Raw genomic sequence first — 21,479 nt, 5'->3', positions numbered from 1 at the left:
GTTTTCATCCACGACTGCATGACTCGGGACAGTGGGGAGCAAATGAGCAGGGAAACATTCCTATGCCAGTTCACATATTGTAATGAAAAGGGACAGTGCAGTCCTTGCAGAGGGGGAATGGATCACCTTGGTTTCACTTTCAGATCCGTCCATTGAAAACACATGGGCATATTGCCCCCAGTGATGAAACTTACACCACCAGATGGAAAACCTAGATGGTCTCCAAACTTGTCTCCTTCACCTGGGGTGAAATGTTCACGTAGTTCCCCCACATGCAGAAAGGAAGTGGCATGGTCTTTTCATTTATTTATTTCAGCACTTATATTATGTAAAGCACCCCCAGCAGTTCACACCATCGTAGTCTCTGCACTTAGGACTGTTTCCATTTCACGTCACTTTCTGACCCATCTATACAATTCAGGTAACAAGTTCACATAGGGATAAAGCAGATGGATGGTTGCTTCAAGTCTGTCCCATTTTAATCTTCAATTTCCCCCCCTGATAATTAATGCCCGTCTGCTATCAACATTCCCAGTAAAGCTTTACATTGAGTTTAACACATTGATACCGCATTTAGTCCATCCACCTAATATTTTCTGTAGAGCAGGGATGGGGGAACCTTTGTCATTCCCTTATAGATCCTTCAAAAAGCCAAGTAGGTAGCCTTGCATGTCTGCTGCTGCAACAACAAAATCAAGAGCCTTGTGGTATCTTTAAAGTCTGGATCATTTTTTATGGCAGATGCTTTTGGTGGCTAGAGTTGCCTTCATCAGATGCATAAAGTGCTGTCCTCTGTATAAATACAGGCATATGACAGAGGTATATGGGAGAATGTAAACATCAAGGTTTTAAATGGCAATGAAAGTCATTCTGTAACAATTCTACATGGAGCCTGCCAGCAAAAAAGACATGAATTTCAAGTGAGCAAACCTAACCAGCAGTCGGATAGTAACCTTACAGATTAATAGTGTTACTTCTGCAGAAGCTTGCCTGAGGCATAGGCCACACACAAGTCACAGGAATGGCATGGTCACCTAAGTAGTTAGATAGAAAAACACACCGAGTCCACAGAGAATTACAGGACTATTCTTCCCCCCCCAAAAAAAGTATAGCCACAAACAATTGGCAATAGCCAATGCCCTTTTAACTAGGCAGAGCACGGACAGATTATTTTATCCACTCAATGGGTCAATTCCCTGTTCCATGTCCCCGCACCTTGTGCTGTGAAAACGGAAGACCCTCTGCTGCCTGAAAACCATCTCAGTTTCAGAGCTAGCTTCCATCCTCCTCCTGGATAGCCCATTGAGAAACAGCCTGCGTTCTTTAATTCCAGAAATGCCCATTATAGAGAGAGTGAGCAGGTGCAGGCATACAACGTGACAGAAGCTCAGAACATCTGAAATCTGCAACAAGACCGGTGCAAATTTTAGAGGAGGACGAGGGGAAGGACTCCATGCAGGACTCGCGGGAGAAAACAAAAGTACTTGTTACCAGTGGAGATAGTTGCCGCGGCAGGGACACTGGATGCCTCGGTAATAAATAAAGCTACATCTGCTCAACTCTCTGCCGTCCTTATAGTACATGGTTTTGTCCAAGGAAAACGGGCCAATGGTGACGCTGCTTTTGGTGATCCTCATCCTTTGGTTTGTTTTCATGCATCTGGCTATTCTCATCAAAAGGCTGGATTCCTGCCAATTCAGATTTTGGCTTTGGTGTTGGAAGAAGATGTGGCGGACTCCGGGAGGGAAGTTGTGAAATGTGTGCGAAACCTGAACGTGACGAGCAGTTGGGGGGAGAGAGGGGGGTGATGGCAGAGTTGCTTGGGTTTAGGAGAGATTAGCCACTTGGGCAGGGGAAGAAGGCACTTACCCCACCTCCCAATACATAAGGAACCATTTACCACTGGATGCACCCATGGGCCACAGCCAACCCCACTCTTTGAACCGAGCTGACTTTACCTCGCGCCATTCCTCATCTTCTGAATGGCACGTGTACCGGCCTTTGGAACAATATTCTCTGATCACAGTGAAGTCTGCAGACAAGAGCTTTACAGAGAGCTGGTAGCGGCGGCCGAGAACACCATAGAACCTATTTATTTTAGGGGCAGAGCAGACCAAGGAAAAAGAACACCAAGAGTTAGATTCACTGCACCTCCGTGCTGGGACATCTACTTCACATGCAGAAGGTCCCAGGTTCATCTCCAGGCATGTCCCCTGTCTGAAACCCTGGAGTGCTGCTGCCAGTCAGTGTAGCTCATGCTGAGCTAGATGAGCAGTGTCCTGACTCAGTATAAGCTTCCTATGTAAGCATCTCCCTGGCCCCGGGATGGCGAGAGGAAGAGCAAAGACCATCACATTGCTGAGCTTGTTCCTACAGAAGCCTTCTGGTAGAGAAGTGGCTCACGAGGTATTAAAAATGAAGAAATTAATGACGCTCCAATCAGCACTTCTGCTATCAAATTTGAACTGGGTACCACTCGAAATTGCCAAGGTGTGTTACGTTCCACAGAGAGCCAGGAATACAGCAATGTCCCCTTCTCCTTCATGACGGCACAATGGTGGCCTTCACACATATCGCTACACAGCAGAGAAGTGGTGTGTTTGTGTGACCTAATAACCACTACTGAAGTTCACTAGCACAAATATGTCATTTTGGCTGCCACCAGGCCCTTCCTTTCCCTTATCAGTTGACAATTTGGATGTTCATGGGTATAACCAATGTGTGCAGCTTTTTCTGAATGGCTTACTTGGACATCTCCTTTAGCAGGGAATCTGTGGCCCTCCAAGTGTTGCTAGATGCCAACTCCCATCGCTCCTTGCAGTTGGCCATGGTGGGAGCTGGGAGTTCAACAACATCAGGACGGCCAGAGGTTCCCCATCCCTTTGCCTTACAAAGGGGCCCGGGAACGAGCCTTTGCTCCTTCAGATGTGTACAGAATACAGCTTCCGATAACACAGGCTGCTTCCTTGTAAAGTCAGCACACCCAAACATTCCCAACCGCAGTGTTTCATTTCATTTCTGCTAGCTCGGAGAAGTGAGAGAAAACGACATATCCCGTATTGTGAAAAACTCAACCGAATCCCCATGCCTTGCTGAGTGAGAGAAGACAGCATGTCCACACCCACCCGTGGCTGGGATGCCTTGGCATAAAATCACAGAATTGTAGAGTTGGAAGGGACCATGAGGGGCACTGTGAGCCAGCGTGGTGTAGTGGTTCAGAGCGGTGGACTCGTAATCTGGTGAACTGGGTTCGATTCCCCGCTCCTCCACATGCAGCTGCTGGGTGACCTTGGGCTAGTCACACTTCTCTGAAGTCTCTCAGCCCCACTCACCTCATAGAGTGTTTGTTGTGGGGGAGGAAGGGAAAGGAGATTGTGAGCCCCTTTGAAACTCCTTAGGGTAGTGATAAAGCGGGATATCAAATCCAAACTCCTCCTCCTCATGTAGTGTATGTAGGAATCCTTTTGCCCAGCATAGTGCATGACCTTTAGATTATGAGTCTCATGGTCTACCAACCTCTAGCCAGACTCACTGTTCTGTGTCCAAACCCCAGGCCTCTTCTGGATTTGTCCATGGTCCACCAAAACCTGCTCCTCTGTCTGCAACCCACTGGCCCCTCCTGTTGTGTGACACTCATAGATACCTTAGAACTTTGTCTCACTGTGTACCTCCTGGTCTGATCCCACCCCCAGCCAGGACAGATTGCTCAGTCACTCACCAATCCTTCACCACAATCGTGGGCCTGCCCTCATCCATCAGCTCATCCCAGTAGCCTTCATCCTTTAAAGTGATGAGCTGAGACTTGACGCAGAGCCTGAGACACAAAATGGGAAAGCCATCAAAAACCACCCTGAGAGTTTGGACAACGCTGCTTTCAATACATGCTTCGCACACCTATTGGGTTGGCTGTTGCAGCAAGCAGAATGTCAGATGATAGCCACATTCACACCATTTAAAAACACTCTGATGCCACTTTAGCCAGTCATGGCTTGTTTCCCCAAAGAATTCTGGGAGATGTAGTTTGTTAAAGGTGCTGAGAGTTGTTACCAGACCCCTGTTCCCCTCACAGAACTACCATGCCCAGAGCTCCCTGGGGAAAGAGGGGTTGACTGTTAAGCCACTCTGGGAATTGTAGCTCTGTTTGGGGAATAGGGGTCTCCTCACAACTCTCAGCTCCCTTAAACTACAGCTCCCAGAATTCTTTGGGGGAAGCCATGACTTACTAAAGTGACATCAGAGTGTAATGTGTGAATGAGGCTTATATGGGGCTTTACCCTGATCCTGCAAGGTTCCTACAGTTGTAAGCTTTAAAGAGGGGATGGACAACTTTTGGCCTTTCAGTTATTGCTTGACACACACACACACAACTCCAGTCATTCCTGACCACTGGGCATGCTGGCTGGGGCAGAGGGGAAATAGAGGAGAACCCTGGTGTAGAGTTAACCCCTTCCTGTTATTACAGTGGTATACCTTGTTTCCCAAACATAATCCGTTCCGGAAGTCTGTTCCAAAACCAAAGCGTTCTAAAACCAAGGCATGCTTCCCCATAGAAAGTAATGCAAAATGGATTAATCTGTTCCAAACTTTTAAAAACAACCCCTAAAACAGCAATTTAACATGAAGTTTACTATCTAACAAGACCACTGATCCATAAAATGAAAGTATCAATCAATGTACTGTACTATAAAATAAATAAGACAGTATTGTAGATGATTTAAAAAAAAATGTAAAAAATTCTTACGTGCACTGATGATAGTCATTGTTTGGATGGGGGGCTTTTATCCATTTCCGCAGTCACACAATCAGTCAGTAGCTGATCTGGGTTCCACACAATCACAAAAATGAAGTCACAAGCCACAGCCACAACTCAGTCCCATAAAACGAAGAACAAGTCGCAGTCAAAAAACCAAAAAAGCCACACAAACAAAAGCGCAAAAAAAAGCAAAAAAAAAGAGCTCCAAATATCACCTCTGTGTTGCGTGGGTGCTCAGGACTCAACAGGAAGCCTCTGATTAGCAGCGGGGGACTCAATTTACAAACGGAATACACTCAACAGGAAGTGGAACATGTTCCGCTTCCAAGGCAGCGTTCACAAACCACAACACCTACTTCCAGGTTTGCAGCGTTCTATTTCCAAGTTGTTCATAAACTAAGCTGTTCTAAAACCAAGGTACCACTGTATTGCATTTGAAGTGGAGGTACTATCTCCTGGATAGCCCAGTTGGTTAGAGTGTGGTAACACGAAGGTTGAAGCTAATCTAAGTTAGAAATGAGCATTCATTTCAGTGGGTCAGCTGCATAATCCTGCATTGCAGGGGGGTTGGACTAGATGATCCTCAGGGTGTCTTCCAGCTCTTATGCTTCTATGATCTACCGTATTTTTTGCTCTATAAGACTCACTTTTTCCCTCCTAAAAAGTAAGGGGAAATGTGTGTGCGTCTTATGGAACCAATGCAGGCTGCGCAGCTATCCCAGAAGCCAGAACAGCAAGAGGGATTGCTGTTTTCACTGCGCAGTGATCCCTCTTGCTGTTCTGGCTTCTGAGATTCAGATTATTATTTTTTCTTGTTTTCCTGCTCCAAAAACTAGGTGCGTCTTGTGGTCTGGTGCGTATTATAGAGCGAAAAATACGGTACATGCAGACCACGAGGAACCCCTTCCCCATCGCCTAATGAATTATGGCTCAGCCACCGCTGTGATCCTCACCGACCGTAGGCAGCAAAGCATTTGTTAACCTCTTGATAAGGGATAGCGTCATCTTTCACATAGAAATGCCTCTGAAGGAAATCCCACTTCTGGAGTTTTGAGGAATCCGCTTCCGACATTTCTTTAATTTTCCACTGGCCCCTTGGAGATGTTTGGGTATCCCAGAAGTCCAAGCCCTCTGGGAGAAAAAAAAATGAGAACGTAAGAGCAATAAGGCGGGCCAACGGCCCATCTAGTCCAATATCCTGTTCTCGCCGCAACCCCATAGTCTCCTTTGACTGGACTTAACCGTCCAGGGGTCCTTTACCTTTTAGAGAGATGCAGAGCTCTACAGTTGCCCCAGGCCTGAGGTTTCTGACCACTGCTATGTATCTTTGCTAACTTTGTGTCCCTTTAAATTGCCCTTTTTCTGTCTCCATTCAAATCCACTCAAATGTGTCCGTATCTGAATATTTGGGGGAAAAATGGGAACTTATAGCTGCATTCTCTCTATTGCCTGTTCATAAGATCTTACTTATCTCCAATCTTGCTACTAGCCTAAACTTTTCCCCCCTAGCCATATCTAGAAACCCCAAAATTTCTCATTCAGAAATATAATGCGGTCCAGCTAACCTTTTTTTTTTGAACACAGACATTTCAATATTCCACTATGTAAAAATAACAACTGTGGACATAGAAGACTATTGTGCAGAAGAAACAAGTTATCTTGTCTACAGGTAAAAGGTAAAGGACCCCTGGACGGTTAAGTCCAATCAAAGGCAACTATAGGGTGTGGTGCTCATCTCGCTTTAGGCCAAGGGAGCTGGCGTTTGTACACAGGCAGCTTTCTGGGTCTTGGGGCCAGCCTGACTAAACTGCTTCTGGTGCAATGGGACACTGTAACAGAAACCAGAGCGCAGTAAGTGTTTACCTTCCCACAGCAGTATCAATTTATCTACTTGCACTGGCATGCTTTCAAACTGCTAGGTTGGCAGGAGCTGGGACAGAGCAATGGGAGCTCACCCCATCGCGGGGATTCAAACCACTGACCTTCTGATCAGCAAGCCCAAGAGGCTCAGTGGTTTAGACCACAGCGCCACCTGCATACTAGTCCACTGCTGACTGGTGCCCACTGGGACTGATAGGGTGGAAGGCAGGGAGCCCAACAGTAGGTGGCGCTAGACCCAATGGCAGGCAGAGCCAAGTGATTCCAGCTTTGTCCCCATCTATCACCTTGCTGAATTCTACAGGGATTAAGGTGGAGGAAACTAACAGGCAGTGCTATCCCATGGACTGGGCGCAAGTAAGAAGGCAGGACAAGCGAGGGCTACCTGAGGGCAGACTGAGACTGGGGGTCCACCCTAATGGACCAGACTCCAGTGGTCTTAGATGCCTCCTTTCCACAGACAAGGAGGTTATCAGATGGAGGGGAGAATCCAAACATGTGGTCTCCCACCAACCAGCAGGCCAGGTTTAGGCAAGCTTTGGCATTCCAGACATTGCAGAACCACTGGCCTCGCTTGTTGGGCCTGGTGGGAGTTGTAGGTCAGCAACATCTACAGGGTCAAAGCTTTCCCAATACCAGATTCTTTGAGAAAGACATTTGTCCTTCAGAAAAAAGAAATAAAAGGCCAAAAGGGACACACCTTCTCCACAAGGATTCTTGATCAAGTTCCTCTCCAGGTGAGAAAAAACATAGAACTCTTTGGTCTTCTTCAAGTTCTCATTTTTATGGCGGTATTTGCTCTTCCAGAGGATGGGCAAGTCCACCAGGTCTCTCCACCGGGAGCAGACCAGCCGGCAGCTGAGAACCAGCTCATTCATAGGAATCAGCGACAAGATGTCCAGCATGACGTGGTCTGGCAAGTTGCCAATGTTCGTCATCTCCCTTCAAGGGCCTGCGAAGAAGAAAAACAAAACAGAACCATAAAAGGGAAGAGGATCACATGAAGTCCATTTGCAGGAAGCAGATGCCGATCTCATGAGCATCCTTGACGTGGAAGCTGTCTCAAAGCGTCAGAGGCCTCCAGAAGCAAAAGGAGAGGTGCAGGTGCAGGAGGTCCCCGGTTCAGACTTTTTCGCCTCTTCTGCATAGGTGGGCCATAGATCTGTGTGGTGAATCTTCTGCAGCATGAGGGCCACATTCCTCTCTAGGGAGTCCCCCGGGGGCCAATGGTGGGTGGGGCCAGAAGCAAAATAGGGCAGAGCAGCAAATATTAATTTGGAACTTTTTGTACAGCAGAGGAGCTCACACACTTCTTTGTCCTCCATCCAGGCAAGCCAGATGCAGGAATTGAGTTCAAGGACACATTCAGGCCAGGCAAAAACTCTTAAGGAAGGTATGAAACAAGGCTGGTGATGGGCAAAGCCTGGGGAGTGAGGATTTGCCTGCGGGTTCCCCATCCCTATCCCTCTCTGCTTCTTATAGGAGCACAGGAAACTGCCTTATACAGAGTCAGGCCAGCTGGTCCACCTGGCTCAGTATTGTCTACACTGACCGGCAGCAGCTCTCCAGTGCTTCAGGCAGGGGACAGTCCCAACCCAACCTGGAGATGCTGGGAACTTTCTGTACGCTCTACTACTGTGGTCTTTCCCCTAAAAACAAAGTAAGATTCTAGTCCTCATGGTTCCAAATTACGGCTACATTAAATAGGATCTTTATTATACTGAGTCAGAACAGCGGCCCACCTGGCTTAGTATTGTCTACACTGACTGGCAAGATTTCGGGCAGAAGTCTCCCAATGGTAACTGGAGATGCTGGGGATTTCCAGACAGATCTCTGGGCCCTTTGCGATGGGGAGGTTTAAGGGGAAACAAGAAGGGCCTTTCTGGATCAGGCCACAAAGGGCCATCTTATGCAGCATCCTGTGACCCTTTGGGGGGGGGGAGCCAAACCAGATCCCTCTAGGAAGCCCACAACAGGGCATGATGCCAGCAGTCCCCACTCCACTCCCTGAGTAGTATTCTCAGATTCTGAAATCCAGAGGTTGGATATAGGAACTGGGCTGCCTCGCAGGGTTGTCGCCGGGGGCATAAAAGAAAATTCCGTGCAAATCCTAATAAGCATGATACATTACTGGGTAGCTCAGTTGGTTAGAAGTGTGGCACTGATAACGCCAAGGTCACAGGTTTGATCCCCATGTGGGACAGCTTTATTCCTGCATTACAGGGGTTGGACTAGGGATGTTCCTCAAGGTCCCTTCCAACCCTAAGATTCTATGAGCAAGACGATTCTCCAGTGTCAGTTCCTGCTCTCTCGCATTGACCTGAGGCCATGAGCCTTCTCGAGACCACTGCCCAACTAACTCCCTTTTTGCTGATCCTACCCAAAACTTTGGTGGGACGCGGGTGGTGCTGTGGGTTAAACCACAGAGCCTAGGACTTGCCGATCAGAAGGTCGGCGGTTCGAATCCCCGCGACGGGGTGAGCTCCCGTTGCTCAGTCCCTGCTCCTGCCAACCTAGCAGTTTGAAAGCACGTCAAAGTGCAAGTAGATAAATAGGTACCACTCCGGCGGGAAGGTAAACGGCATTTCCGTGCGCTGCTCTGGTTCGCCAAAAGCAGCTTAGTCATGCTGGCCACATGACCCAGAAGCTGTACGCTGGCTCCGTCAGCCAATAAAGCGAGATGAGCGCCGCAACCCCAGAGTCGGCCACGACTGGACGATCCCTTTACCTTTTACCTTTTACCTTTTACCTTTACCCAAGACTTAAGACGTCCCCCCACCCCAGCCAGGCGTGCCTTACCTTCAAAGGACCGCCTTTGGGGGCGTTTACCTGGGTCTAGGAAGCGAGCAGGATCCAGCTGGGAAAGATGAGCAGTCTCTGCCCCGCTCGGCTTCCAGCTTCCGAAGGCAGGCAGGCAGGAGAAGTGGGAAGAAGAACCAGGAACCGTTCCCCCTTCACCCCGCTGCTGTTTTGCCTCCTCCGGAGAGGGGCGGGGCGGACTACGCAGGCGGCGCCTCCCCCTCCGTGGGCGGTCCGGAGATGGGAATCCCGGGCAAGGCGATGACGCGCGTCTGCTGTCCTCACGCAGCTCCTTGCAGCGACAGTACTGCCGTCCAACGCGCGAGGTGCGACGCTAACTAGGAAGTTAAATCCCACGACGGACTTCGGGTCTTAGCCTCGTGTCAGAAGAGCGCAGCTTCTTGCTCATCTTCTTGCTCTCTTTTTTTAAAATGTATTTTTATTACAGATTTTCTTGGTTTACAAAAGTATGTGCAATGTCTCTCTCTCTCTCTCCTTTTTTTTCCCAAGTAACATTTTTAACAGATCAGTTTTGTTTGTTGAGACATTAGAAAGAAAAGGGGGAGAGAGGTGGACATCTTCGTGCTTTTATGTTTTAAATTATGTTCATAGGTTCTCAAGGAATGTGGCACGGAGAGGAGGAAGGCAAGCGGGGCGGGAAGGTCCAGGGACAAATCAAAGAAACGTTTGGACATTTCTGCCAACCCAGTGCCAGATTTACGTATAAGCTAAACAAGCTATACCTTAGGGCCCCACTCTCTTGGGGGGCCCCAAAAAATTTAAAGGGGGGGACTGGATGTATATTTCCAAAATATAAGATAAAAAACAAAAAACGGCTTTAGCTATTAGGTCCATAAATTACCATATATCATGTGTTCAACACAAAAAACCAACGACAGTTTGTTGTTGACAAAGGACAACTGGACATATAGGGCCTCATCAAGTCCAGAAAGATGGCATCGGTTCAGAAAGCAGGCTTCGGGGGCTGGGGGGCCGAGGGAAGTCCAAGGATTAAGGGAATCCTATATATGTATAAATATTGATTATATTTGAATGTAAATGATATTTGTAAAAAAAAATTAAAAAATTAAGAGAAACTTCTACTCTGAGTAGACCCATTGGAACTAATGGAAACAAAGGAGTCATGCCCTTCAAAATCAGGGAGTGCACTCCAAGAAGGACTAGTGCTTATGCAGAACCCTGGGAGATTAGACAGGTTGTGCATCCACAGCAGTGACCAGGGATGACCACTGGGAGGAGCGCAGAGAAAAGAAACAGCCATTGTGCATCTGCAGCAACCCAACCATGTGCTGACCTTTAAAGCCCTAAATGGCCTTGGCCCAGTATGCCTGAAGGAACGTCTTCACCCCCATCGTTCAGCCCTGACACTGAGGTCCAGCTCCGAGGGCCTTCTGGCGGTTCCCTCACTGCGAGAAGTGAGGTTACAGGGAACCAGGCAGAGGGCCTTCTCGGTGGTGGCGCCCGCCCTGTGGAACGCCCTCCCATCAGATGTCAAGGAAATAAACAACTATCTGACTTTTAGAAGACATCTGAAGGTGGCCCTGTTTAGAGAAGTTTTTAATGTTTGATGTTTTATTCTGTTTAATATTTTGTTGGGATCCGCCCAAAGTGGCTGGGGAAACCCAGCCAGATGGGTGGGGTATGTATGTATGTATGTATGTATAAATAAAATTATCATGATTATTATTACCGTTATTATTTATTATGCCTTCACCTGCCCTCATTTGGCATTGGTCTCTGCAGCCACAGCAGACGCTGCAACCTCCCAACAGTTTGACTTCACTCCCAAAAGCGCAGACGTTTCCTAGGCAGACGGATGCCAACAACATTCCCCTGTTGCCTTCCCTTCATGTATGTTAATGTCTATTTACCAAATTTGATATCCCACCTTTTTCTCCAAGGAGTTCCAGGTGCCTTGCATGGTTCTTCCCCATCTCATTTAATCCCCAATTAAGAACCCTGCAAGGTAGGTTAGGCCAGGAGGCCATGACTGGCCCCAAATCACCCAGTGAGCCTCATGGCAAAGTGGGGAGGGGGCAGGATTTGAACCCGGCATCTCCCAAGGCCCTAGTCCGACACTCTGACCATTTTGCCACATTTCAATATATATATTGATATGTGTCCTACCTCAAAAAGCAGGAGGCCGTACAGACATGTGGCAACAGCAACAGATCACAAAAATAATTTAAAATGCATTTATTCTGCGGTACCAAAAAAATACCTTGTAAAAGTCTCACCCGCACAAGAACAAGTAAAGAAACAATTGGCCCAGCCAAAGAAGGGGTGTGCTTTGTTTTCTCTCCAGCTTCAAAGGGAATTCAGCAAATCAGTTCCGTTGACCAACAGTGTAAGTGAACTTAAGGGTGATGCTGGTGTTAGTTATGCGCACACCTTTATGGTTACGTTCGTTGACATTTTGGCCTCGGTGTTCAAAGTAGATGTAGCGGACACCAGGAGGGCAGCCAAAGATGGTGTAACAAACCTACAGGATTGGGGGGGGGGGAGAGAGAAAGATGGGTGGTGATTTGGGTAAAGTTTAATTTATGCATTATTATTCCTTGCCTGTCCCTTCACCAAAATGTCCCATAGGGCAGGCTGTTGCAACATTTATTTCAAAGTACAGTTGTACCTCAGTTTTCAAACATAATCCGTTACGGAAGACCGTTCGAGTTCTGAAACATTTGAAAACCAAGGCACAAAGGGCAGTCTGCAAATTTAATAAATAAAATTGAGAAAAATGACATACAGTGGTTACCTCGGCATGTTCGACTTCCGAGGTGTGTTCAAAAACCGAAGCATTTACTTTCAGGGTTTATGGTGTTCAAAAACCGAAAAGCTTTGTCAACAGAGACATTCAGAAACCAAGGTACCACTGTAATTTTCAAAATAAGATTTGCAAATGCAAAAATAAAGTAAGATTTGCAAATCCAAAAATAAAATTCGTCTAAAGTACATAATAAGGGGTATAATTTGTTGCTGAAGTGGAATACAATAGACGAGACAGTTAAATCAGCCATGATTAAATGGGCACAGGACATTGGCCATGACATTATGTTTGCTGACTGGGAACAGTTATGGACCACCGGTATTAAATTTACGGCATGTAATGCCTTAAGAGAAAATATTATGAAAATGATTTATAGGTGGTACATGACCCCAGTCAAGCTTGCGAAGATTTACCATCTGCCCAATAATAAATGCTGGAAATGTAATGAGACTGAAGGTACCTTCTTTCACCTTTGGTGGACCTGCCCAAAGCTTAAAGCCTTTTGGGAAATGATCTATAATGAAATTAAGAAGGTACTTAAATGTACCTTCCACAAGAAACCAGAGGCATTTCTTTTGGGCATGGTCGGCCAATTGGTGTCAAGGAAGGATAGGACTTTTTTTATGTACGCCACTACAGCAGCAAGGATCCTTCTAGCAAAGTATTGGAAGACACAACAACTTCCCACACTGGAAGAATGGCAGACGAAAGTGATTGACTTTATGGGATTGGCAGAAATGACTGGCAGAATCCGTGACCAAGAGAAAGAGACGGTGGAGGAAGATTGGAAGAAGTTCAAAGCTTATCTTAAGAACTGTTACAATATTGATGAGTGCTAAAATGTCAAGGGAAAGGAAGATACAGAATTGCAGCTGAAATTGTTTGTGGAATTAAGATGAAATTGAGAAAGATAATAAGTTTTAATTAATTGGAGTAAAGGGTTGCTGAAAAATTGTAAAATAAGGATGCAAAAAGGGTGAGGTATGGGGAAGTCCGAGAAAGAAGGCTTATGAAAATGAGGTTATGAAACTATATGTGTGTGTTTGTTTTTGTTTGATGATGTGTGTATGTTGTATCGTTTTAAAATTGGAAAATTAATAAAAATTATTTTTAAAAAATAATAAAATAAAATAAAGTACATAATAAGGGAAGTGGGTGGCACTGTGGTCTAAACCACTGAGCCTATGGCTTGCCGATCGGAAGGTCGGTGGTTCGAACCCCCGCGGCGAGGTGAGCTCCCATTGCTTGTTCCCAGCTCCTGCCAACCTAGCAGTTTGAAAGCACATCAAAGTGCAAGTAGATAAATAGGTACTACTCTGGCGGGAAGGTAAACAGTGTTTCCGTGCACTGATCTGGTTTCGCCAGAAGCAGCTTAGTCATGCTGGCCACATGACCCGGAAAAACTGCCTGCGGACAAACGTCGGCTCCCTCAGCCAGTAAAGCGAGATGAGCGCCGCAACCCCAGAGTTGTTCATGACTGGACTTAACTGTCAGGCGTCCTTTCCCTTTAGAGTACATAATAAAAACAGTCATAAAGAGGAACAAAAACGCAACAGTAATCTTTTAAAAGCTGTAAAAGGAATGAATAGTTATATCGAGACAGTTACGGAATACACACAACTGTTCCAAAATGGTAGAGCACAGTAGAAATTGTGCAACAGAGGTGAACCCCACAAAGATAGGGGGCAAGGCAGAAATCTCTCTTAGGACCCATTTGCTGCAGACTGCGACTCCTGGGGCCCCAACCTTCCACCTGGGTTATTAATAAATAATAATAATAATAAAACAGTGTTATCTTGGTTCCTGAACGGAATGCATTCTAGAAATCCGTTCGACTTCCAAAACCAAGGTGTGGCTTCGGATTGGCACAGGTGCGCAGAAACAATAGTGGAAGCCGGATTGGATGTTTGGCTTCCGAAAGCGTTAGAAAACCAGAAGACTCCAGGTTTCGATTGTTCGAAAGCCAAAACGTACGAGTACCAAGGCATTCAGGAACCAGAGTACCAAAGCGTTCAGGAACCAAGGTACCACTGTAATAATTTTTTTATTATTTCTACCCTGCCCATCTGGCTGGGTTTCCCCAGCCACTCTGGGTGGCTTACAGTTAAGTTTTATTTATTTATTCGACTTATATACTCCCCTTCATCACAAGAGCAGTTCACAAGGTGAAAATACAAGGTGAAAGCACAAATAAATAGTTAAAACAAAAACAACAAAACAGTAACCTCCCTCCCAGAAACATATTTAAAAGGCTGTAGAATATTAATCAGCATAAGGCCTGGCACCTAAAGATATATACAGTGGTGCCTCGCAAGACGAAAAGAATCCGTTCCGCGAGTCTCTTCGTCTTGCGGTTTTTTCGTCTTGCGAAGCAAGCCCATTGACGGCTTAGCGGATTAGCGCTATTAGTGGCTTAGCAGCTTAGCGGATCAGCTGATAAGCGGCTTAGCGGATCAGCTGATAAGCGGCTTAGCGGCTTAGAAAAAGAGGGGGAAAGGGGGGAAAAACCCACAGGAACTCGCAAGACATTTTCGTCTTGCGAAGCAAGCCCATAGGGAAATTTGTTTTGCGAAGCACCTCCAAAACGGAAAACCCTTTTGTCTAGCGGGTTTTCCGTCTTGCGAGGCGTTCGTCTTGCGGGGCACCACTGTAATGGCACCTAAAGATATATAATGAAGGCACCAGGTGAACCTCCCTGGGGAGAGCAGTCCACAGATAGGGAGCCACTGCAGAAAAGGCCCCGGCTCTTGGGTTGCCACCTTCTGGAAGGGGCACACGAAGGTGGGTCTCAGATGATGATTGCAGGGTCCGGGTCAGTTTGGCTGCGGCTCCAATCTGGTGGAACGCTCTGTCACAAGAGACTAGGGCCCTGCGGGATTTGACATCTTTCCGCAGGGCCTGCAAGACAGAGCTGTTCCCCCAGGCCTTTGGTCAGGGCGCAGCCTGACTCCCTCCTTTGGCAATCTTTACAGAATTTAAGCTTAATGGTTGCCATCAATTGGATTTTAATTAATTTTTATAATGAAATGCTTTTAGAATGTTGCACTATTTTATTGTTGTTAGCCGCCCTGAGCCCAGCTTCGGCTGGGGAGGGTGGGATATAAATAAAATTTATTATTATTATTATTATTATTATTATTATTATTATTATTTATAGGGGGAGAGGCAGTCCTTGAAGTATTACGGTTCTGAGCCGTTTAAGGCTTTATAGGTCAAAACCAGCACTTTTGAATTAATTGGGTCCAGAAACTAATTGGAAGCTGGTGCAGTTGGTGCCAGGTGTAATATGCTCAAACCATCTTGCCTTAGTGAGCAACCTGGCCGCCAAATTCTGCACCAGCTGAAGCTTCTGAACCGTCTTCCTTCTTACCTCTCGCCACCTTCCATGTTTAGATCCATTCATGAACAAGTCTTCAGAACACCGCTCTCTTAGGACCTTGAAGTCTGCTGATAACAGCTGTACCAGCAGCTGGTATTGGGTGCCTTTGGTGCAGTAAAAACTATATTGAGAGACAGAGAAACAGAGAATATGCCACACCATAAAAATTGTACTGAATCCTCACTCTCACAAGGAGCTAAAATCTAAGAAGAGCCTGGCTGGTGGATCAGGATAATGGCCCATCTTAGCCCAGAATCCTCTTCTCTTCCTCTAATAATTGTCATAGTTCTAACAGATATCATCTTGGCCCCTCTCCTGCCCATCACCGCTGGGCAGTTGGTGGCGGATGACCCTGTGGCTGGGACAGAACTGCGACCCGTGATTCTGGTACCCACAAGGATTGTGGAGGCCTCATCCAGTAGCCCTGTCTAAGAGGAAAATACAAGCCCTCAGGAGTTGAACTTCAGAGCCAGCAATCCTGCACACTCCAACTACTAGCCAGAGGCCCCTGCAGGAGCCCACCCCACCCATGTTGTTAGAAGCAATGATGACAGAGTTTTGTTGGCCAGGGTAACTGGCAGGCAGTCACTGTCCAACTTAGGAAAGCAATGTGGATCTTTTAAGGAAGCTGTCACGCCACCAAAGCTGGGCTTAGCATGGTGGTGAAAGCCTGCACAGGTCCAAAAAAGTTGGACCACTGTTGGAGCCTATTGCCAACTTTGGAACTGTCCGTGGTCCTGAAGTCCAGGTCCTAACAGACACACTTGTCCCCATCCATCTAACTCGCTGGCCAACTCTGGAACTTCACATGGTCCTGAACCCTAGGTTCAATCAAACCTTCGACATTGTCCTGTCCTTTTTAGTCCAGAAAGTATTGATCTGATGTGTATAGATCTTTTCTAATGTGTAGCGATCTTTCCTAATCTAATTAATTCAAGAGGGTTCTGGAAGCTTCTTTGTGTGAAAGAAACAAGCAGAAGGTTCATGATGCTTGGGTTATTCCTTCAGAGAAGCTGAGTACAGCTGGTTTAAACTGGTTCTGGTATCTCTTTCAGTCAAGGTCACGCTGACTATAAAAGTAAGGCCAGAAGGAGCCTGGGTTTCACTTTCTCTTTCTATCTCTCTTCCTTGATGTGGTGTTCTGTACATAGTATGTTTAGTGTTAAGGTTTAAACTTATTATATGTTATTGTAAGTTTAAGTTAATTCTGCTGCAACTGGGTTTCTTATGGACTGTGCCAATCCTGAATGTATTGGATTTGTGACCATTATGCTCATTTGCCTTCAGTAGCAGTATAGCTCTGTTGGATGAAATATAATTGCCTCTGATCTATTTTGGGGAATCCTGCAACATGTTTGAGTTTTTACTCTACTAACTATACAGTGGTACATCAGATTACATACTCTTCAGGTTATAGACTCTGCTAACCCAGAAATATTGCTTCAGGTTAAGAACTTTGCTTCAGCATGAGAACAGAAATTGTGCTCCGGCAGCGTGGCGGGAGTAGGAGGCCCCATTAGCTAAAATGGTGCTTCAGGTTAAGAACAATTTCAGGTTAATAACAGACGCCCGGAACGAATTAAGTACTTAACCCGAGGTACCGCTGTACATTGGAATCTACTCTGGATCAATATGGAGTAGAATTTCCATGACATGGCCAACCCACTGGCCACCTCTATCCTTTTGATCTACTGGAACCTTTGAGAGTGTCTTCTTGCCACACAAACTCACCAAACTCACTGCACTCACCAGTCCGTCACCACGACAGTGGGTTTCACCCTATCTATCAGCTCATCCCAGTAGCCTTCGTCCTTCAAGATGATGAACTGAGACTTGGCGCAGAGCCTAAGTGAAAACCACAAAGTAACACCATCACTATCCTGCCTTTTGCTCCAAGGATTTGGGGGCGGGGGAAGTCAGCCGCCGGAAGCTCCAAGCCAAATGCAGCCCCACTGAAGGAGGCTCATCAACCCACCTATGGAGATGACTAGCAAGCCTCACTGCAGAAGGGCACTGGTGCTTGGCCACTTATTAACGTGGTGCTCTAGGGAAATCCTGGCCTCCGTTTTGGGGACGTTGGTTGGTTGGTACTGGTTCCTGCCTTGTTTAGTGTGCAAGAAGAATGTTGCAAACCTGAAATCCACTCCCTGTGGCAGGGCTTTGAAACTGTGCAACACATGACCCACAAAGCTGAAAGCATGCCAGAAGCCAGAGGTTGTGGGGATGCTCTTCCTAGCGCCTGTTAGCCTCCTGAGAGGCAGCATGGTGTTCTGATCAGCGTATAAAACATACAAAGCTGCCTTATACCATTGTTCCATCTAGCTCAGCATAGCCTACACTGACTGGCAGTGGCTCTCCAGGTTTCAAGCAGGAATCTCTCCTGACCCTACCTGGAGATCCTAGGGATTGGAACCAGGACTTTCTGCATGCAGAGCAGGTGAGCTGTGGCCCTTCCTACATCCCAGGCAGAGAAGTTAATACAGTGGTACCTTGGTTCTCAAATGCCTTGGCACTCGAACAAATCGGCTCCTGAACGCCGCAAACCTGGAAGTAAGTGTTCCGGTTTGTGGATGCTTTTCGGAAGCCAAACGTTCAACGCAGCTTCCGCTTGAGTGCAGGAAGCTCCTTGCAACCGATCAGAAGCCGCGCCTGTTGGGTTTTTTGACTACGTGCTATTCTGTGCAGCTTCACACAGAGTCAATTAGGAGTTGGCTGAAGGCCAAGAAGACTGAGCAGAGGAGTTATCTGTCTAGAGATATGAAGTCTTGGAAACAGCTCTACCATTGGTTGAAGTCTCACACAGGCATGATGATTTAGGACCTTACTGACCGGAATGTGTTGGTTGATCAGTGTGGTGTTCTGAGAGTCGTTTGGAGTTTGTTAAGAGAGAGCTAGTTAAGATCCGTGTATCTGTTCATGTATATAGTAACTTGTAAACACCTTATAAATAATTAAGTTACTAGTAGCAGGTGTACCTGGGTACCATGGGTGGCGCTGTGGGTTAAACCACAGAGCCTAGGACTTGCCGATCAGAAGGTCGGCAGTTTGAATCCCCGCGATGGGGTGAGCTCCCATTCCTCGGTCCCAGCTCCTGCCAACCTAGCAGTTCGAAAGCATGTCAAAGTGCAAGTAGATAAATAGGTACCGCTCCGGCGGGAAGGTAAACAGTGTTTCCGTGCGCTGCTCTGGTTTGCCAGAAGTGGCTTAGTCATGCTGGCCACATGACCCGGGAGCTGTACACCGGCTCCCTTGGCCAATAAAGCGAGATGAGCACCGCAACCCCAGAGTTGGCCACGACTGGACCTAATGGTCAGGGGTCCCTTTACCTTTACCTTTACCTTTACCTTTACCTTTAGCAGCATTTTGTTCCTGCTTCATCCATCCTGCCTGCAACTGATTGCTTTCTAGAACTCTGCGTATGCTCTGCTAAGGTCTGGCTAAGGTCCTGCAACAGGTCAAAGTTGCAAAACACCAATAGGTTTTCGAATGGTTTCAGGAGTCGGACGGATTCCCGGAACGGATTAAGTTCGAAAACCAAGGTACCACTGTACATGGGGGGGGAGAATGGTTGCAGTTTCATGCAGGTGTGTCTGACCCTATACCAATTTATTGGCTATTAAAAAGAACTCAGTAGATTGAACTTGTTGATGTAAGTTGTGATTATTATTATTAATATTTTAAGAAACTGGTCCAGGATTGAGGAGAGGGTATCTAAAGGCAGGCTTCCATGCCGGCCCAAGATTCCCCACAGGAAAACAGTGAATCGCTCTCCCCATCTCCAGCTGAATCCCAGATCAAACAGTATTATCCTTACCCATCACAAGCAGCAAAGCATTTTTTAACCTGAAGACAGGGCCCATCATCCACAGGGCGGTTCCGCAGAAGAAAGTCCCTCATTCCAAGTCGCAGTGAGGCCTTTTCAGACACTTCCTGAATTTTCCATTGGGCCTCTCCAACGGTCTTGGTTGTCCAATAGTCCAAGCCATCTGTAGGAAAAGGGGACAAGTGATAGGGAAGGGTTAACAACATAAGAAGAGCCCTGCTGGATCAGGCCCAAGGTCCATCTAGTCCAGCATCCTATTCACACAACCTATAAATTACTGGGAAATTTATGAAAGGGCATGTTAAATAACATAATTTAAATACTTGTGGCATTGAGTGGTGTAGATATCTCAGGTTGTTAGTAAAACAGTGTACAGTGTAGGCTACAGTCCTAACCCCATTTACCTGGGGGTAAGCCCCACTGAATTCAATAGGACTTGCTTCTGAGTAGACACAGTTTGGACTGCATTTTTAAGTTTGCAAGGTCTAATATTTTAAAGCGGAATCCAGAAATGAACTTTAAAATACTCCTGTGTTTTTTTTCCCAATAGCTAGAACTACCAGCTTTTTGCCAGTTTTAACGCTCAGTTCCACTTTCCTGGGAAATCATGAAAACTGGAGTTCTGTAAATGTGGCTCTGGGATGCTGCCCCAGAAATCTGCAAATCCCAGGGGGCTGGTGTCTATTGGGACTGGGAGGGCAGAAGGCAGAGAGCCCAGAGCCAATGACAAGAGAACCCACCAATTCTAGTTTGCTTGTCTCCATCCCATCAGATGTCAAGAAAATAAACAACTACCTGACTTTTAGAAAACATCTGAAGGCAGCCCTGTTTAGGGAAGTTTTTAATGTTTGATGTTGTATTCTGTTTTTAATCTGTTGGGAGCCACCCAGAGTGGCTGGGTAAACCCTGCCGGATGGGCAGGGTATAAATAATAATTAGTAGTAGTAGTTGTTGCTGTAGTACCTGGGACCTGCTGCACGCAGACCAGATGCCCCAACACTGAGTGTTTTTTTAAGGACTATAAGCAGAGGCTTTTGGGGACTTCCGGGTTGGCACCTCCGGCAATGGCTGAGCTCCTCCGATCGGGAGGAACTTACTCAGTGAAAAAAAGGGTCTGACCGCCATGGCGAAGGCGGAGACCCACTGAAATCACAGGTGGAAGAAGCCTGTGAACCTGGGATTCGGCTGGCACCTTTTGCGCCTCCCCTACTCGCGGGGAAACCCTGTTTAGGGGATCCGGAGCGACGTGGGGTGAGCGGCGCGGTGCTCTGAATCGACTGCTTCTTTCACGGAGTGAAGCCGCATTGCTTTTGCTGGAGAGCGCTGACTTTTTCCTGTGGACAATTGGATTTTAAACAACTACCTGTGAGTAGAACGGAAAATTGGATTTTTAAGTACCTTAATTTGGCGCCAAAGCGGGAAGGTCATAAACAGGAAGTCCGCCTTCCGCTTTTGTAAATAGACTGAAGCAAAGACGTTACAAGCTAAAGTCTTTGAAAGCTTTTGATAAAGGATTAAATCTCCATCGGTCAAAAATACAAAACCCCCCTTGGGAGCAGGTGAAGAGGGGGGAAATTTTGCAAAATTAATGAGTGATAGAAAAATGATGGATTGATATTTTACGGATTTAGCAGAAATGTTATAAGGAGTTAAACACATACAAGCATTTTAGTTTTAAGGTTAAAATAAGGTTAAAAAAAGAAAGAAAATGGTGAAAGGAGGGAAAGTAAAGTTATATTATATTGAGATAAATTACAGAACAAAAATTGGAAAAGATGGAAAGGATTTGCTGAAATTGATAATCGAATTAGAATACAAAAAAAGGAGGTGTGAGGAGGTCAAGGAAATAAGCGAATGAAAAATAAGGTGGGAAGATTAGTTGTGTTTTTTGTCCTTTTTTATTCTTTTTTTTCTTTCTCTTGTTGTGATGTGTTGTTTTGTTTTTGTTTGGTGTTATTGTTTTTACTTTTGCTTTTAGTAACCCTTGAAAATTTTAATAAATATTATTTATATATATATATATATATATATATATATATATATAAGCAGAGGCTTTTGG

The 21,479-nt window shown here is 46.2% G+C and overlaps 2 protein-coding genes across 2 annotated transcripts; both read right to left on the bottom strand.

The window, feature by feature from the left end:
- Positions 1-293: 293 nt before the first annotated feature.
- LOC309346932 (F-box only protein 44-like) lies at positions 294-7,651 on the bottom strand. The gene is made up of 5 exons (XM_081871305.1): positions 7,332-7,651; positions 5,707-5,884; positions 3,719-3,814; positions 1,959-2,088; positions 294-1,769 (listed from the first exon to the last, which is right to left on the bottom strand). The coding sequence occupies exons 1-5, from the start codon at positions 7,567-7,569 to the stop codon at positions 1,488-1,490; spliced, it is 924 nt and encodes a 307-aa protein (XP_081727431.1). The 5' UTR covers positions 7,570-7,651; the 3' UTR covers positions 294-1,487.
- A 3,948-nt stretch (positions 7,652-11,599) lies between these two features.
- Positions 11,600-19,524, bottom strand: LOC309347005 (F-box only protein 6-like). The gene is made up of 4 exons (XM_081871430.1): positions 19,412-19,524; positions 17,347-17,442; positions 15,589-15,718; positions 11,600-11,933 (listed from the first exon to the last, which is right to left on the bottom strand). Exons 1-4 carry the CDS (start codon positions 19,492-19,494, stop codon positions 11,778-11,780), a joined length of 465 nt encoding a protein of 154 aa, XP_081727556.1. The 5' UTR covers positions 19,495-19,524; the 3' UTR covers positions 11,600-11,777.
- Between the last annotated feature and the right edge of the window lie 1,955 nt (positions 19,525-21,479).

The sequence above is a fragment of the Podarcis erhardii genome (assembly GCF_964252035.2).
Source record: "Podarcis erhardii genome assembly, chromosome: 7".
In the NCBI taxonomy this organism is placed as follows: Eukaryota; Metazoa; Chordata; class Lepidosauria; order Squamata; family Lacertidae; genus Podarcis; species Podarcis erhardii.
This window is presented reverse-complemented; position numbering and strand designations above follow the sequence as displayed.